The sequence below is a fragment of the Grammomys surdaster genome, unplaced genomic scaffold, assembly GCF_004785775.1.
Source record: "Grammomys surdaster isolate TR1022 unplaced genomic scaffold, NIH_TR_1.0 843, whole genome shotgun sequence".
Taxonomy (NCBI): domain Eukaryota; kingdom Metazoa; phylum Chordata; class Mammalia; order Rodentia; family Muridae; genus Grammomys; species Grammomys surdaster.
The window spans coordinates 115,091-134,669 of NW_021605262.1; the positions used below are offsets into that span (position 1 = coordinate 115,091).

Sequence of the window (19,579 nt, forward strand, 5' to 3'; positions counted from 1 at the left end):
GTATATGATGTATATGTTTATGATGTATATGTTTATGATGTATATGTATACGATATATATGTATATGATATATATGTATATGATGTATATGTTTATGATGTATATGTATATGGTGTATATGTTTATGATGTATATGTATATGTATATGATTACAACCCTGCAGCAGAGAACAGCCCTCGACAGAGTGTTAATAGGGCCAAGGCAGGCCCTCTAGAATGCTGCTAAGCTGGGCATGATGCTACCTATCAGTTAGTTCTGCTGTGCTAGCCACTGGAATGGCTGAAGTGTGAGGATCACTTTAGTTTAGGAGTTCAAGTCCAGCCTAGACAGAGAGAGACAGGGGAGGAGGGGGGACGGGATGGGCGGACAAGGAAGAAGTTTCATATTATACAAATCCTCTCTCTAAAGTATGCCGTACTCTCTACGTGCATTTCTCAAGACATAGTCTATGTCATCAACAATGAAAACTCATCTCATCTTCTTGAGCCATCATGTCAAAGAGACTCTCACTGCGATTACCAACGACTTTGATAATTATCACTGACCATAGGATCAAGACTGCCATAAACGAGGTAAGGATCACTAGATACAGAAGGGGGTGTCCACTCACCTCTGAAATAGGACCTGGCTGTACGCATCCAGGACATGGGCATGGGTGTGGAGCAGAATGGTGTTGTAGCCCACAAGTGCCACCATCATGATTAACATTTTCAACTCGTAGTTCACCCTCAGGAAAACGGAGCAGGAGATCAAGCCCAGGATGCAGCTGTATATGAAGTACTGGGACAGGAAAACAGGATGGAAAGACAAATGTTTAGGATTGCTAGGAAAGCCTAACCAGTTCAATCTGGGGACACCATCCAACAAGTATGGTTAACATGAAAGCTGGCTCAGGGTATCTCCACCTTCTGATCTGATACTTTGTACCTGAATGTGTTTGTTTCATGAGAACTGTGAGGTGCAGGCCACTGGCATGCTGCATCTCATTCCACAGGAAATGGTAGCCTACCCACTTCCCTGATCGACTTCTTTGTCTACCATATGTGGCAGGCATTGAGGAGCTCTGGACTCAGCCATACCTCTATCACTCACTATCAATGCAGTGACTTTTGGCTAGTGACGTCATCACTGTACACTGAGGGTCATGATAGCATTCTTATAGCTGACTATAAAGAACAGATACAGGAAGCCCAGAATCCAAGCCCTACGGCCAAGACATAGACTTGCCAAAGGAAGAGGTCAACATTTCTGAGTCTTTTCTGTTGCTTCATCCTGGAGATTTTAAGAACATGGAGCTGGATTCCTCTTCCAGCATTCCCAGGGTGGAAAGAGTATGAGCAGTGTCTCAGCTCAGTGGACTATTCTGGTTCATAAGACATCCACTTGTGATTTCACCACAGTGATGAACCCCTTGTGAACTCATGCTTCAGCTAGACCATCCCTACGAGGCTACACGGAAGGTTACTGATTTTAACTTGTGAATCCTGTTCTCACAGAAGAAAAAAAGTTGTAGTGGCCACAGAACCAGGTTCTGCTTTGTACCAGGGGTGCGTCATTGAGTGCAGACATTGTGCAGGCATAGGGCAAATGTTTTACTACAGAGAACCTGCATCTCACATTCCTGTTTTCAAAGGAGACAGAAATTCCAACCCAGTGATACAACTGGGTTACTCTAGCAGAAGTTACAGCTTTCCTCGCATGGTTGCCAGGCAGCCAATCTCCACCTACGATGGCAGCCATCTTGTGAGACCAGGGATGTTGTAAGTACTCATCAGAGATTAATCAATGTCAGGCCTCTATTGCTCTGACCAGCACAGAAAACAGAAAGGGACAGAGGGCCATGATACGCTTATTTAGGCCAGTGTGGAGAAAAGACATAAGAGAAACATGAACACTTAAGTAGTGAAGCCATCCTCTCCTTGCAGTAGGTTTCTTGAAATCAGCCCTGATTACATCTTAGGTAGGTTGTTAAGTAAGCCTTGAGAGGCTTCTGTGGACGCATAGATATAATACACTTTTGCATTTCTTGCCTAGCCTAGCCCCTTGGTGAACTAACAATTCTGTGGTCAGCCCCAGGAGACCTGAATAGAATGCTGATAGAAATTTGATAGAACTAATTTGGTTCGTTTGAAACAGAATAAGGGTTCACATACATGCTAGTTTTTAATCGGTTCTTTTTAGTCTTGGTGATCCACCTTTGTTATTGTTCACAGAAGTGTGACAGTATACTACATTAGAAATCAAATGAATAAAGCAAAATTAAAATCGGGTGTTGGGAGCCGACTCTTAGCCGAAAGCGGCTGTCATCTTTACAGCCATCTTGAGCCATATACCCTGACAAGAGACTTGTTTCAACAGCCTGCAATAGCTGAGCGCACTCTGATAAACATCTTGCTACACTGTTTAGTGCCCCCAGCTGCCAGGTGCTCCTGGTATCCATGGCTACAAGGCACGTGACGTAGTGCCTTCAGTTGAGATTGTCCACGAGGGCAAGTCACGTGGTAAAGGGTATAAATACCCAGGATTTCCCTTCTATAGAAGTAGTAGGAGGTAGAAAGTAGGAGGTAGAAAGTAGGAGGTAGTAAGTAGTAGGAGGTAGTAGGAAGTAGGAAGTAGAAGAAGGAGTGAGAAAGTGAGAGGTGTCAGGAGACTGAAGGAGTGAGAATATAGTAAGAAGAGAGGAGAATAAAGAAGAGACTTGAAGAGACGCCACCGGACTCTGTCTTGTATCTATCTTTTGCGTCTCTCGCCCCTTTTTCCCCCTTCCTCTGTCCCCACTCTCTCTCTTGCTAGACCCTGACCTGCGGACCGGAGCAGCAGAACCCGCTGGCCTTTACAAAGTAGCAGAACCCGACGGCCGTTACAAAAGAAACGGCAGTTACATCGGGTCTTTACAGGAAGAGCCCATGAGGTACTCATTTATAGCCTGGTGGTTCCTTGCTCAGGTAACACAGGGACTCCAAGCTGCTCTTCAGAGCTGTGAGGCCACCCTAAGAGCTGAATATGGTGGGGTGCCTACCTGGGGTTCCTGGCCTATCTGATTCTGACAGCAGCCCATTTCAACAAGGAAGTAAGTCCTACAACTTCCTTCTGCCACTCAAAGGAGTGCTGGAAATAACACCAACCACCTCAGAGAACTCACAGGGAGATTATATGCAACAACACAGAGAACACTCAGGGAGATTATATATAACACAGAGAGAATTTCTGTGGCGATTATATACAACACACAGAGAGTTTCCATGGAGACTATATACAACACACAGAGAGTTCAAAACAGTGCCTGGCCCGAAGCTACATAAAATTTATGTTTTTGTTATAGGGGTATTAACATTTTGTCGTTGTTTGTAAAGACTGGCAGCCTTTATAAGAGGTAATTTTAAAAGAGTTTTATTGTTGTTTTATGAAAGTTATAAGCCAGAAACGTGATATTAAAATTAGAAGTATACAAAACAACACACATAAAAATAAGAGTGTGTAATAGTCCCCAGTATCCACTGTCACCTAACACTAACAATCAACTAAGTGTCTTTCCGTGCTTCCTATATAATTTGCTACAGGTATTATTTTAAAATATTGTGTTTGTATTTCTTGAGATAGCTTTAAATAATACATTTTAGTAATTTACTATGAATGTATGTTACCAAATGTTTTTTTAACCAGATTATTATTTTTTTTAAAGATTTATTAATTTATTTTACATATGTGAGTACACTGTTGCTCTCTTCAGATACACCAGAAGAGGGCATCGGATCCCATTACAGATGGTTGTGAGCCACCATATCGTTGCTGGGACTTGAAGTTAGGACCTCTGGAAAAGCAGTCAGTGCTCATAACCATTGAGCCATCTCTCCAGCCTCACTGAATGTTTTTTTAAATATCTAATTTAAAGGCTGAGTTTAATTTTATTGTGTAGTTATAATAAAATGAATTTAAAAAAATTAGTTTTTTTCCACTTTTAGTTTTCCTCTCTTATTATGTAAACACTTGGACCAAAAGCCTTTGTGGATAAACTGTTCAATCTGTAAAATTAACTCACAAACTTGAGCTTTCAGTGTAAGGAATTCATGCATTTTTGTGTTTAAAATACTAAACATTTTGACAAATTCTTTTGTTATTGCTGTAACTTTTTTTAGTTATTAAAGTTACTATTAAGTAGAGTTATGTCCTGGCCAGTAGTAACTGGGACCTTCTTTCCCAGACCTTCCCCATTTCCTTCATTCTTAGATTTCCTATATATGAGTTTAGAGAAATGTGGTCTTGCAAATACTCACACATAGTTTCCCTGCTTCTCCCATAGGTGAATCTGTTAAGGCAGAAACCAAGGTACTTTCCAGATCTTCTGGCCTTTTGACCTCCAGAGTTCCTCATGTGGTTTACATATAGGTGAGACATGGCAGCATAGGGCTCCTTTACAGCCTGCTTTCCGAGTACTCATGATTGGGGTGAAAGGTTACCTGAGGTGTTGTCTGAGACCAATGACCTTGCACTGCTTAGGCTGATGTCACAGGCAAACAGCAAAGCACCATTGGGTATGAATTTCTTACCGGGAGGAAAAACAAGTTTCGTGCATGAAGAAGCGCTGCCTGGTTATCTGGGACAGAAACATTTGCATTTGATGTGTTGGTAGTTGGAAGAGTTGTCTCCGCAGAGTTGCTCAGGAAAAACTGAAAGAGAAATGTGGTTTTTCTTTTTAGTGAATTATAAGAGATCGGATGAAACAAGTAACAGGAGATAACAGCACTTATTAATGCCTGCTCTTCTTATGTGCAGTCAGTGAACAGTACTGGTCTTTATCAGTGATGACAGCTCTCAGCAACGCACACAGCACAGGAAGGCTGGCTAAGCCAATACCATCACATACACAGATATTCAACCCTCCCTCACAGAATCAGAGATGCCAGAACTGACTTCAGTCTTTGCCATCTTGGTTCAAACATCCAATGAGTCAATAGACTGAAAAGAAGGCAGTTGGCTACCGCCACATTTGCCTACAGCCATACTGACCTATAGCCACATTTGCCTACAGCTGTATTTGCATAAGCCACTTCATTTGCATACAGCTACTTTATTTGCATATAGCCATATTTGCATACAGTATTTGTGAGCATTTGGCCTCTCAGATGATGGGTAAGAGGCTACAAACTTGAGCTCTTAAAAAGATAGGTGGGATTAACAATAAGCGTCCACATCAGTGTCCAGAAGCAAAGGGCCAACCTGTTTGAAAGGCAGGACAAAACCAACTCCTTTCTCCTAGACAAAGTATGACACAGACTGCCTCAGCGACCACTGATCACTTTTCTGCCACATGACTGAAAATAGTAGACATATTCTGGAAAGATAAACTAGAAAATCATGACTCTTGAAAGCTTCTCCTCATAGGATGAAATTAATCCATAAATCTAGACTGTGTGTTCAATGAAGGGCTAAACATTCACATTCAAGGTTGAAATGTAAGCCTTCCCTGTGTTTTCTCATGGTTGTTTCTGTTTACCAGTTTACATGCTTTGACGGTGCAGTTGTCAGCTATCTATATTAATTCAGTCAAGAAGACAGGAAAAATGTTTATTTTTGATAGTTTGGATGGCATGTCTTTTTTTTCCAACAATGATGCTGGATATGTTTTTATCTACTATAAATAAAACATATTTAAAAGTTAATGAAACACAGATATCTTTATCTTCTGCTAAATAACTCATGTCAAAATCCACGACCTCTAGTTGACCGCTACTTCTGTTAGTTTTTTTTTTTTTTTTGGAAAAATTATATCAGGAAGAAAACTGAATAAAAAGATTACTTGACATACACTAGGCTGCAAAACACTGCAGATTTAGATCTGACCAATCCAAAACGCAATTAATTTAAACACAGAAGGTCACAGAAAAGAAAAAAAAAGTCCTTTTACTTTGAGGAGATACTACCAAGTCGAGTTTCAGGAACCCAGGATTTTTAAAATAGTTAACAAATGTCTTGATCACACCACCAGGGAAACCAACAATAAAAAAGATGTGTGCTATGTTCATGCTGTGTAGGTAGCGACTGCCTCTAGGAAGACCACGTCCTTGCCAGGTTGCTATACATAAACACAATGCTATGAGCTCGAAGATCAGTAGAAAACGTGGGGGCTAAGGGGCTGAGCAGTTAAGAGCACTTGCTGCTCTTGCCGAAGATCTAGGTGTTGTTCCCAGCAAGCCTGGGGACATGTGACTGTCCATAATTCCAGTTCCAGGGGTACTGATACCCTTCTTTGGTCTCTGTGGGCATGTGATACACATATGCACATGAGGACATTCATACACATAAAATAAAAATAAACCTTTAAAGAAAAAGCAGTAGAAGATGCCAATCATTGTATGCAAGAATGGTTCCTGAACATAATGTCCCCAGAGCAAGATGCTCTTCCCCATCCTTCCATGGCAAGCCATATCTCACTTCTCACAGAATGAATGTCCACATCATGACCATCTAGGGGCCTCTGCTGAGCTCTCTAAGTTCTAAAGCCTTGGCAATAACTGTAAAGTGAGTATTGTCCAGAACAAGATAGTCTCATTGAGTGCTAAGGATGCCATGAATATGGGGCCTTTCTTTCCAATGTTACACTTCCCAGCAATTTAATCTCAATCGGAAGCATGTTTTCCAAGTACCGTTAACTGTGAACACAGGATTTGACATGGCGATTTGGGTCTGGTGATGCCATTGACTTGTCATTCGTTTGGAATTAGAAGTCCAAGTCGCTTGCTGGCTGACTTCAGTTAACTCTTGCCTGAACGAGGCACACGTTTACGGTTGATCTCTCGGCAATTTCTCACTTCATGACGTGGGTTGGCAGTGAATGAGATTACCAGTGTGTTGACACCAACAATGGCAGGGTTCTCCAGCTTTCTTTATCTCTTTTGTGTTTTGAGATGATAATATAATCACACCTTTCTCCCTGCTTTTCCTCCCCAAGCACCACCCATATACTTCTCTTTCTCTCTTTCAAATTCATGCCCCATCCCCGCCCTGGTTTTTTAAACGAATTATCCAGCTTTTCTACATTTGACTCTAGACAGCTTGCTGAACACTCATGATAGAACAAAACAAAGCCATTTGTCATTTGATACTGAACCCTTATATCTGACAGAGAGTATGGATAACTGTTTTTTAAGCCATTTAGTATCACATAGAGGAATATGGAGTGCTTTGGGCATCCTGGTAAAATCTCTGAGGTCATTTTATATACAACTGATCTGAACATTCTCAGAACTGTTAAAATGCAGACTTGGGAAAAAAATAACCACAAGTGAGGGAAAACTGTGCACAGCCTCTATGTACTGTGGCGCATTTCCATAGTAAGCAGCACAGGAAGGCTACCCACAGCCACCACCCCTCTCAGATTGTCCCATCTCAGGGAACCAGGATAATGGGAGTTGAGCCTAGAGAAGCCTCTGAAAGGGGCTGCTTGCTACTGGCCGGGAAAATGAAGCATACGGAAGCTCACTTTTTCCAGAAAGGCCATGACAGCAATGAGAAAACAAGAACTGTGAAGGCAGCACACTCTGTGAGATAAGCTGGACACAAAAGGACATCAGTGTGCGGTTTCCCTCACTGGAGCATCCACAACAGGCCAATCCATAGGGACCGGAAGGCAAACGTGCAGCAGGACTGGGAAGGGAGGGCCAGATAGTAGAGACGGCTGCATTGGTTTTGAGTCTAGTTAATGGTATGGAATTGTACATGGCAAAGTGGTTAAATCAAGTGTTTTATGTAACGTTTTATTCGATAACAAATACATTTAAAAAGGTTAATTTAATTTGTGTTGAGTATTTCACCCGTGTGTATGTACACGCATCACATGCATGTCCGGTGCATGCAGAAGACAGAAGAGGGTGTCAGATGTTTAGGAAATAGAGTTATGGATGATTGCGAGTTGCCATGTGTGTTGGAGAAGTTAAAATTGGGTCATTTGCAAGAGGAGCGAGTTTTCTTAGCCAATGAGCCATCACTCTGTGTCTGACAATAAATAGTTTTAAAAGGAAATAGAAAAAAAAATCTTTGCTATCCACCCAGGAGACATAGAAGGAGTAAGAGAGAGGAAAGGGGCGGGGAAAAGTGATGTAATTATACTTTAAAGATAGGAAAAGGAAACTCTCCCTTACCTGTCGTAAAGACTGAACCCAAGAATCATAGGGATTATGTCTGAGGAGCTGACTATGACTTTTTAGCAAATGAAATTTTCTGCCAGAAAAACCACTTAAATTTCAGCCAGTGATTTAAGCAGACACACATACACACATGTATCACCCCAATAGACACAAGAGTTATTGTTCTTGTAGATACGTGGGCTCATTCCTGGATCTGCCTCAATGGACTAATGCAAAGAAGTAGACAGCTTGGGAAGGAAGGGATCAAGTAGTTTGTAAAGAGCGTTCCAAAGGCACTGCATTGTGCTGGAAGCTAAGCAGGATGGACATATGGAAGGAGGGCCAGGTAGGAAGACACAGACACAATGAGGGGGAGCAGGTAAAAATGTGGTAGGAGATGAGTTTTGCTTGCACCGAAGTGGAAGGTAGCATCTTCTCCAAGAGAGCATAAGGAAAAGGGAGCCCATCTCCTGGCTATGACACCCTCTGGTGTTCAGTCTATTCTTTTCATTCTTTTCCAAGGAGCCCAGTGTTCCTGGGTACCAGCTGCTTAGGATAGTCAGGAGGCTGGATCTAAGGGTTAGTGCACATGGCAGGCTTGTCTCTGTAAATCCAGATGCAATCACATGCAGGGCCAACAAAACAAGTTCCTCTGTGATTAGTACGAACTCCTGGAAAATTTGTATTGCTACCTAGGTAAAACTGCTGTCATTTTGTATACAATGTCAGCTTTTAAACCATTTTATGATTTTGCTTTGGCATATCCTCAAGAAACCCTGAACATAAAGGAGTCAGTGGAGGGTCAGTAAACATGGTGCCTTCCCACTTGGGAGGATGGAGTGGTGCTGGCTTCTCAGCTCTGTGTGGTTGGACAGGAGAGGCGAGACATCTATGGAGCTCCATCCTTATTCTCCCAAAGGCTGCTTAGCATATGGTACAGGACCATACTTCTTCTCATTCACCACCTTCCTTCTTCATCAGTTTTGCATGTCTTCTGGTACTCTCTCCTCACCTGGCAGTAGGATTCTTCCATGTTAAGAAACAAGAACAACACTGCAAGATTGCTGGTACCGAAGACAAAATTGTTCTCTCTACATGGATCATAGTGATGGTGGGAAAATATTTGTCAAATGTGTCTACTTGACCTACTATAAACTAGTCCTATAGTTTGTATGTGGTGCTGTCGGCCCAGTGAAGGTCAGCATTTTGGAAATGTGTTGACTCACTGACTCTGCCCATACAGGTGAACTCAGGTGCAGGATGAGGAGGACTCAGAGTAACATTCTTCAGGTAATTTAATACACCCTTTGTGACCATACAAATGACTCAAAACTACAGCCATAGCATCCTGCTGCCCTCTCTAGGCTATTCATCTGTCCTTCCCTCTCACACAGAGGTTCATACAAAGCATCTCTTTCCTTAAACAAATTGCAGCAGCAGTTTGAGGCTGGATTCAACAGGCAGGAGGCAATCGGTGTCACAAAGACTTTATGGGCAAGTTTCTAAAACTTCAAGACACAAGGCTGAAGAGACAGTTCAGTAGTTAAGAGTACCAGCTGTTCTTCCAGAGGACTCAGGCTTGATCCCCAGCACCTAAGTGGTAGATAACTGATGATCTCTGTAGCTAACAGCTCTCTGCAACTCCAGTGTCAAGAGATCTGATATCCTGGTGCCTCTGCAGGCACCAGGCATGCATGTGGTAGATAGACATACACAGAAGCAAAACACCCATACATATCCCAAACCAAACCAAACCAAACCAAACCATACCAAACCAACCAACTGACTAACCGACCAATTGACCAGCTGACCAACCGACCAACTGACCAACTCAACCTGCAAGGCAGACCACAAGTGAAATGACCTGTTCAAAGAAAACCTTGACCCCAGCCCAGGGGCTTACCATGTTGAACACAGCCATGATTAGTATGATAGCTGTGGTGACGATCGTGAGGGAGATCCGTGGCCATGGGCGGTTGGCGATGATGCCTGAAGATTTCAAAAGCCACATGAGAGAGGCGGAGGCCTTTTTGCTGCATTGCTGTGTGGAAAGAGAAAGAAGAAGCACACTGCTGTTTAGTGTATTCTCTGAAGTGTAAAATTATGGTGTTTAAAACCGCAAGAAACACCAACGCTTCTCCAAGATTAAACAAATGGATTCTATCTCTCCCTGAGGACCCATACCAAGTCACAACCTCATTAAAATTACGTTGGCTGTCAAATTAAGAATAACATTAAGTGTTTATGATAAAGGTATGATATTATTGTGTGTCTTTTCAAATAGACCTGAAATTATGATTTTAGGTAATTTTGGCAGAGAGAAAATTTCAGTTTATTTTATACTCTGGGGAATGTACTAAATGGATATACCATCTAAAACAATTATTATACGTTTAGTTGAGTTATGAAGAAAACAGGTCAACATGTTTCATGTTCCTTTTACTGCAGTAGCAGCTAATCATAAGAGCAGATTCAGAATGTAGACTGAGTTTGCTGACTGACAGAATCTACAGATGAGATAGTCAATGGTGGATGGCTTCCTACAATGCTATTGGTGGTTCATTCTTCCACAGAAAAGTTCTTTCTTAAAAAATTATTTCAAACATTCTTCTCTCTTTCTCTGAGATCCATCAAATATCACCAGATGATCCATGTGACCCTGGACTAGGAACTGTCCATTGGTGCCTGGTGAGTAGGCATCTGGTGTACCTCAGTGAACACACAACTAAGTCATGATAATGACTTCCTCCCTGAGAGTCATCAATAGCCAATACTTCCTGATCTGTGCTGATTGTTGGTAGGCCTAGTCATCTGAGGGACAGCGTAGGCAGCCACAGCTGCTTGAAGTCACAGCTGTCCAGAGCCAGCATTTCACATCCCCTTCCTCATCATCTGGCTCTCACATTTTTTTCTTCCACTCTACCACAGTGATCCTTATGCCTTATCAATGGTGATATAAATGTCCTGTTTACAGCTAATCACTCAGTCCTCCCTTATTCTCAGCACCTTGATCAACATCTGCAAGAATGTATGAAGGACATTCTCTGAATGAATGAATGAATGAATGAATGAAGGCAACTGTAGGGAGGAGAGGGGAATGAAAAGATTGAGAGGGGATTAGAGAGGGTAGGGCTATAGTAATTGGAATAAATTTTAATTTTTAAAATTATAATCATTTATTTGATGTGTTCACACACGAAATCAAAGGTCAGAGGACAACTTGCAAGAGAGAGCTAGTTTCCACAGGTAGAACTTTCGCATCAGGCTTGGTGGTCAGCACCTCTACCCACTGAGCCAAGTGTCTTTACTTACTAAGCCATCCCCCTGGCCCCCAGTTTCCATGATTTTGACTATCTTAAATACCTTGAATATGTGGAATCATACATTTACTCTGGTTTGTTTCACTCATAATGATTCCCTAAAGCTCACCATGCTGTAGATGTTCCCTCTTTGTAAAGGCAGGGTAAAATCCCACTGTGAGTACATAGAATACTTTTTAAAAATTGAAGTAGACGTGGGATGCTCCCACCCCATGCTTCAGTGAGCGCAGCAATAGAAGCTCTCATATTACAAAAAGGGATCAGGATTTCAGGATTGTTATAGGATGGAGCAGATGGTCCTTCACCATCTTCCACGGGCTCTGCACTGTTATGTGGTGTTTCACAGGCCGCTCTTGGATTCACTTCTAAACCACTGTGGACGAACCACTGTGAATCTCACCTCAGTATGGGTCAGAGGGTAGAGGGCAGAGAGCTCCATCTTGGAATGAGTCACATGATCACACGAGCACTTTAATATGACAGGCAGTATCTGAAGACTTCTCCAGGGAATCTCTAGGGAGGCAGCTGTCAACATTTCTAATAGAGACCAGCCCTAAAGGGATGGGAAGCAGGGAAGCAGAAAACCACCTCCCATGTTTATATACTGATAGACCTGGCGCAGTCTAACTAGAACTCAATGTAAGATAACCCGCAACGGCATTGGCAAACACCAGTTACATTTTTTCCTCTTACCTGTTTCTTATTCTCTTTTTGAACTTCTCCTAAAATACCACTGACATAAGAAGCCCTGAAATATATTGAATGTCAGTGCAACAATCAGATAAGGATGCTGATGACTGAGAGGGTGGTACAGGGTGAGCATCCAGGGAGCACCTTCCATGCATCCCTACAGCTGTGAGACTTTCTGAAACATGGATGTTGTTCAACAGCGTATCTGTGACTTGGAATCTATTCATTTCATTATCTAGTTCATGTTTCTTCAGACATCAGCAATCAGTTTCTTTCTTTCCATTCTTACTCTTTACTATGGTTTCCCTACCCACAGTACCTAACATACAAAGTGAAGAAAGTCAGTCTGCAACACACAAGACCTTTAATGTTGATAAGGACCTATGCATTGGGCTCACTCCTTGGGTAGATTTTCCTAAGAAAATGATGCAGAGTTTGAGCCAATGCTGACTGACTCCAGGAGCTGAATCTCTGGCTCGTGTAGACGTCACATTTGACTGGGCTCTACAGATTCCCCTCCTACCAGTACATTGGAAGGGATCCTGAATTTAATAAAATCAGATCACATGTTAATCAAACAATAGAGTTTTAATAGGGGTTGGCAATGCTTTGAATCTGTTACCCAATATGGTGGTTCTTAACTCTCGGAACATACAAGATGGGTCACATGGGTCAAAGGAAGTTCATTACTACTGTGTAATGAACACTATACCTAGCGGTGCTAATGATGCAGAACACATTTAGATCTCTGTTGTGCAGAAGCAGGAATGAAGTATGAAGATACAGATCCAGGAAAATCTTATTCTTATCTAGCTCAGATTCTGTCAGACAATAATATTTGGTTGGGCTCTGGTCAATGAAAACATTAATTCTGTGTTTGCAGTCTCTGGAGTAGGATTAGTATTTTTCCGGAGATAAAAATGATTCCCATCAATATACCTGGCTTTTTTTTCCTTCTCCCACACAGTCTTCACTAGACCCTCAAAGCTGTACTTTGAGACAACTTATAAACATACCAAGCTAAATGCTCATTGCTCTCAAGGACAGGTAGGCAGACATCTCTGTTTCTGCTCATACTACCAACAAGAAGCACAATTTAAACCAATGGTGACAGTTGGCCATTGGTGCTTGTGTTGAAGAAGAGGAAAAAGAAAAGCTGGGTGGGAGCAGAGAACCCAGTGATGGGGATGTGAAGAACCAAAGATCAGGATTTTAAAATGAAACGAAAATTATTAAAGGCTGATGAATAGTCTAGGCATAGTGATACATGCCGAAATCACAGCACTCCAGAGGAGAAGGCAGGGGGATCAGAAGTCCAAGGTCATCCTTGGTTATATAGTAAGTTCAAGGCCAGCCTGCGGTAACAAAGACCCTGCCGCAAACAGAAATGGGAGTATGAAAAAGCCACACCAAACCCCATGATTTTGCATCTTAACTTATTATAAAAAGGGCCAACACTATTTGCGGTTCTCTTCACAGTTCAAAATATTCAGATGTCAGTACTTGAGTAACATTCCTGAGAGAAAAAGAGGCTTATCAAAATCCTGCCTATTCTGATTTGCTATCATAAATGAGAACATTTCAAGTAGTATGTTGACCTGTACTCAGGAGGTGCCACTTAACTGAAGAGATGGTGCCTGGGCCCAAGGTGACATAGTCCTTGATTTAACTATTAGCATCATTTCAGCAAATCTGCTCCCCATCACTGGGTCCTGGTGCCAGTGATTGGCTCTTACTTACACTGAGATAGCACCACATTCACCACCACAGAGCAGGTTTGGTAGTAACTATATTGAGAGATTTAAAGAAAGAAAGAACATACACTTCCAGGAAAATCTTACCCCAGGGGTTATGCTGGGGCCCAGGAGACGTATGCTATAATGGAAAGCTGTGTGGTGAACACTTAAGTTCTTGATCCTAAATAGACAGACCCTCCACCAGAGAGACAGTGCTAATGCAGTGCACTTGGACTTGAAAAAGCCAAAACGATAACTCTGCCACCAAGATTGCTTTCACTGAGGCCTGGACTTGACTCAACTCCTAAAGCTTTACAAATGTGGGGATCTGAGTTCAGATCCCCAGATCCGCACAGAACCCAGTGTGGTACAGCATGTCTGCAATCCCCTTGCTCTTATGTTTAGGTGGGAGACAGAGACAGCAGAATCTCTGGAAATGGGGCCAGTTAGCCTTGTGTATGCAGCACTGGAAAACAAGAGACCCTGTCTCAAATATGGTGGAAGATGAGAACCAGCCACCTGAAGTTATCTTCTGGCTTCCTTGTGTGTGTGGTCGGATACAGAGAAAGAAGGCAGAGGCAGGAAGGGAGGGATGGATGAATGGAGGGGTTGAGGGTAGGAGAGGGAGAGGGAGAGGGAGAGGGAGAGGGAGAGGGAGAGGGAGAGGGAGAGGGAGAGGGAGAGGGAGAGGGAGAGGGAGAGGGAGAGATCGATCTCAGTACTATACAAGACAGGAGAATGTGGAACTGTTAGAAAAAAAATTAAAAAAAGATGATAAATTATCACAGTGAAGAAAGATACTTTTTGTACAATATGAAGGTTATTACGCAATATTCTCACGGAAAGGGCATCTCTTACCAAGAAAACAGTCCCAGAGGAATATAACACGCAGAGGCGATAGTTAGATAAATCATTACACAAGAGTAATGATAACGTGAATAATCTGAGAATATTAAATACACATGGATTACGCAATACAAGCCCGGAAGATGAGAGGGATCATGAGTGTAGAGTCTGTCTGCTTCACGATGTTGTTGTAAGAGCATCCGAGCATCTGATGTACAGTACAAGCTTTAAAGTAAACTAAAACCAAAGGTCAAATAAGCAGCCAGGCTGCAGTGCATCATGTCTAAGTTACCGGAGAGAAGATAGTCCAATTGTAGAAAAAAAAAAGACAGAAAAGAGAAAAAAAATGAATAAAGGAGGTAGAAATGAAACATGGGGGATTAATTAAAATCTACCAATCCTGCCATCGTGATATCCACGCAGGCTGCTTGTCAAATCAAAGAGGGGGACTTTTGCATCAGAGAAAACAGTATGCAGCCACGTGTTCTTTACCAGACTTATTACCAAATCATTACTAATTTTCCAAACCGACAAAGAGAAGCCGAGAGCAAGATGGAAAGAGGGTCACCAGCAAGTTCAGCCCAAGAAAGCTGCCAGCACCGTGTTGCCATTAGAGAAGGCAGACTTCAATGGATGTGGGCACTCTCCCGAAGGCAGAGAGCTTTGTGTTGGCTGGTGTGTGACCTACTTTTTCTCTCCTGGGATGAACTCTGCATTTGCACTTTTGTCATTGTCCCACAGGAGGTGGCTGGCTGGGTGGCATCACACCTCTTTCACTGCTCAAGGCAGGAGGGAACGACATAGGAAATGTCTTCTGACATTTTCTAGCATTTTCTAAGATAAGCTTTGTTTGGTGTGTGTGTGTGTGTGTGTGTGTGTGTGTGTGTGTATACATGCTATATCTGGTCAGAGTTACTGTTTAGTACCATAGAGAGGTAAATTCTTCCCGCACAGCTCGGAAATTTTCTGGCAATATCTGTCCTCATTATTGGCATAGCCGCTGCCATAATTATTTCATTGCTGGCTCTGAGCATCTGTGAGGGGATGAAAGGGCTTCACGGAGCAAAGAAGGGGCAAGTAGAAACGCCTGTGTTTAGGTGGCAACTACTTACAAAACTTGTTTGTGTGTGTGATGGTTTGTAAATGCTCAGCCCAGGGAGTGGCACTATTAGAAGGTGTGGCCTTGTTGGAGTAGGTGTGTCACTGTGGGTGTGAGCTATCAACCTAGCTGCCTGGAAGCCACTATTCTGCTAACAGCCTTCAAATGAAGATGTAGAACTTTCAGCTCCTCCTGTACCATGTCTGCCTGGACTCTGCCATGTTCCTGTCTTGATGATAACGGACTGAACCTCTGAGCCTGCAAGCCAGTCCCAATTAAATGCTGTCCTTAGAAGACTTGCCTTGGTCATGGTGTTTGTTCACAGCAGTAAAACCCTAACTAAGACAACGTGGATGTTAATATTACACTGGGTCAAGAGGGAGGCCGATGGGACACTAGTGTTACACTAGGTGTAGTGGGAGGTCACTTGGATGTTGAGAAGCCATTCCTGTCTTAAGGGACTTCCTGTATGTCCAGGGAAACAGTAACAAGATAAAAAGGTCCAAATGCATGCATAATATTGACTCTCAGCTATGGCACGGGTCTGGAGTCCCGTGATGCTCATCACAGAACTGGTAGAGATTCCAAGGTCTCTGGTAGTGGAACTAGCTGTTGAGCCCCCTCCTATGGGCAAGAATTTGGAAGTGAATGCCATGGGGAAGATGGGAAGGAGAGCTCCTGGGGCAGTCAGTGGCAGGTTACAGGTGGGGGACCTTGTAAAAGAAAGAAATTCACAACAAGGCTCAGAACAAGTTGCTGAATAAATCTCTTCACATCTGAGGGTCATCAGAAAGGAGCTCAGAGCTCTGTGTCATAAGTGTTTGCACGCTGCATGCTTTTCTACCTTTCGTTAGGCCAGCCATGAAATGCTAACCACTGTGACTTCAGTGTGCTTCATATTCTGTGCAGAAGACTATGACAGGGACAAAGTCCTGGGGTTGGGAGGGAGGGGGTGAGTATCACCGGCCAAATTTATAACATTTGTAACTTTTCTCATTTCTGTGACCAAACAGTTAAAAACGACTTAAGAGAGGGTTCACTTCGAATCACAGATGATGAGATACAGTATATTAAGGCAGGGAGCTGAAGAAGGGGGCTGGAGTTTCCTCTCTCCCTTTCTCATTTAGTATGGTTCATGTGATGGTATCATCTGCATTCAAGATGGCTTCTCACTCTTGTGTTAAACAGACCTGGAAATACTATCATGGACACACCCAGAGGTGGGCCTCATCAGTGCCTACATGTTTCCTATGCCAATCCAGTTGAATATTGACACTGAAGCTAGCCGCCACGCTCGCCTCTGCTCGACCTCCTTCTGAAAAGCAGCTTACTTTAGTTCTTCACAGAGAGAACTTCACGCTGGCATCCCTAGCGTCAGTTCTGCCCTTGGTGCTTATGTCTGCAGAAGGTTAGCAGCTGGTGGGCATTCTGCACATTTTCATGAGTTCAGTGTTTAATTAACGAGTAAGTGCTAATCTCATCAGCTCTTATGCAACCGGTAAGATATCCAGGGCCCAGAGAATGAGCAGACAGGTGGCAGCACCATCTCTCCATCTCTCCATGACCACCATGGAATATCTGTTCAATTCTATCTGAAGGGCATCGTGAAAGACACACAACCCTTTCTAAGCCAGTTATGTACTAATAGTTTCCCTACAAACACCAAAATAACCAATTAGTGCTATGATAATTTCTTCCTAAAGTTACAACTGGCTACTGAAGACTCTTATTCAAGAATTCCTCTATTGGATGTTTAAGAGGATATGCCCTAATTTGCGTTTCCCTGAAAGTCAGGCTCTTGAACATCTTTGAAAATATTTACTATATTAGCCATTTGCATTTCCTCTTCTCAGAACTACTTGTTCAGTTCACTGGCCAATTTATCGATTAGCAGGTTTATACTTTTTAGTGTTTAATATGTACATTTTTATACATTCTGTGTATTAATCTATCAGAAACCATAGTTGGCAAAGATTTTATCCGATTCTGAAGGCTGTCTATCTCCTCTGCTAATAATTTTCTGTTATGTGATTTCCTATGACATCATTTGTCAATTCTTGGGTTACTTCCTGTACTACTGGAGTCTTGTTTCACAGATCTATATTTATGCCTATAGCTTGAAGTGTTTCTTTTCCTTCCTAGAAGTCTCAGGATTTCAGTTTTTGACTTAAGAGCATGGGTACATTTGAGTTGATATTTGTAGGGGGTGAGAGGTATGATAACTGTAGTGGGAATGACTATCAAGAGAGAAAATGACAGCACATGTTAGAGAGGATGTTGGGAAAGAGGGATGCTTATTCATTCCTGATAGGACTGTGAACTGGTGTAGCCAATACAGAAATCACTGTGGTTTTACAAAACACTAGAAATAGAAACTTCATATGACCCTGGTATACCACTCTGGGCATATACACAAGGGGCTCGATAGCTTACTTAAGAGACATTTGCAGACCCATGTTGATTGCTGTGGTCTTCACAACAGTAAGGTAATGAAATCAGCCCAGGTATCCATAAACATAGGAGTGGATAATAAAAATGTGAAACACACACACACACACACACACACACACAGGAATTTTATGCAGCTATAAAGAATGAAACACACACATACAAACACATACAGGAATTTTATGCAGCTATAAAGAAAAATGGAATTATGAAGTTTGAAGGAAATATGATGTGCCTGAAACTTATATTGAGCAAGGATTGCAAAACTCAGAAACACAAACAACCACGCAGTCTCTCTCGTATGTGGATTACAGATCTTAATTTTCTTTTTGAGACAGGGTCTTATTTTGTAGCCTCAACTGTCCTGGAACTCACTACATAGACGGAGCTGGCCTTGACTTTGTAGTGATTCTCCTGTCTCTGCCTCTCAAATGCTAGGACTGCAGGCATATATTCATGTGGGTGTGAGCACACTTGTAGGTCTTGAAATGGTGAAGGGAATGTGAGCTGGGGCAGGAATGTTTAAAGAATCGTCTGGAGTAGGTAACAAAATAGAAAGGATAATTCTGGGGATGGGAGGGTTCATGTGATGGGAGAGATGAGGGGGGTGAGCAGGGGACCAGGGTTACCCAAAATAATGCATATATGAAAATGCACCAGGGAAAGTTGTTTCTTTTCATGCTAATTTTAAAAGTAAATAAAAAAGACAAACAGTTTTATGGTTAGCTTTTGCAATCCCTAGCATATCCAGTCTTCCGAGAGGGGAGGCAGACTTTCATAGCTTTGAAAGTTTCCCAGAATCTCCAGAGAGTTACAAAGAACTCGCAAGTGAGTGTCGTGTAGGTACCAGGATTTGGGAAGCCCCCGGGGATGGTGGTGGCAATGATGATGAAGAACTACCAACTTCATCTTCATAGAACTTGGGGGTCCACAGTCTAGGGACAGGAGGGATCAGGAGATAAGTTACTAATCATAAAGAGGCTGCAGTCTCTGAGGCCAACAAGGGAGGCATGCGGAAGATCATAGTGTTTTCTCAAAAGTAACAGACCCAACTCCTCCACGCTTGGCCACCATGTCTGAGACCAACACAGCTTCCTAGGCACAGGTGTGTGAACTATTACTTTTAGAGCAGGGCTGGATTTGTAGTGGAGCCACAGAGCTAAACTTAGGGCTGAAGACCTGAGAAGAGGGCTGAAGAGGGCTTGGGGATGAGAAAGAGAGAGAGAGAGTGAATCTGTGTGCTTTTTCCACCCCAGGAAGGCTATGGATCACGGAAAACCATGCATATTCTCATAGTTAGCATTCTATTTTTATTTT

At 42.5% G+C, this 19,579-nt stretch overlaps 1 protein-coding gene across 1 annotated transcript in view; it reads right to left on the reverse strand.

Annotated features, from left to right (window-relative positions):
• The window catches only part of Adcy2 (adenylate cyclase 2), a 354,940-nt gene that overhangs the window by 47,021 nt on the left and 288,340 nt on the right, over positions 1-19,579 (reverse strand). The window contains exons 16-18 of the mRNA XM_028782705.1: positions 10,027-10,164; positions 4,548-4,667; positions 611-780 (exon numbers count right to left, since the gene is read on the reverse strand). Of these exons, the coding sequence (XP_028638538.1) occupies positions 611-780; positions 4,548-4,667; positions 10,027-10,164 (428 nt within the window). The remainder of the gene's footprint in view (positions 1-610; positions 781-4,547; positions 4,668-10,026; positions 10,165-19,579) is intronic.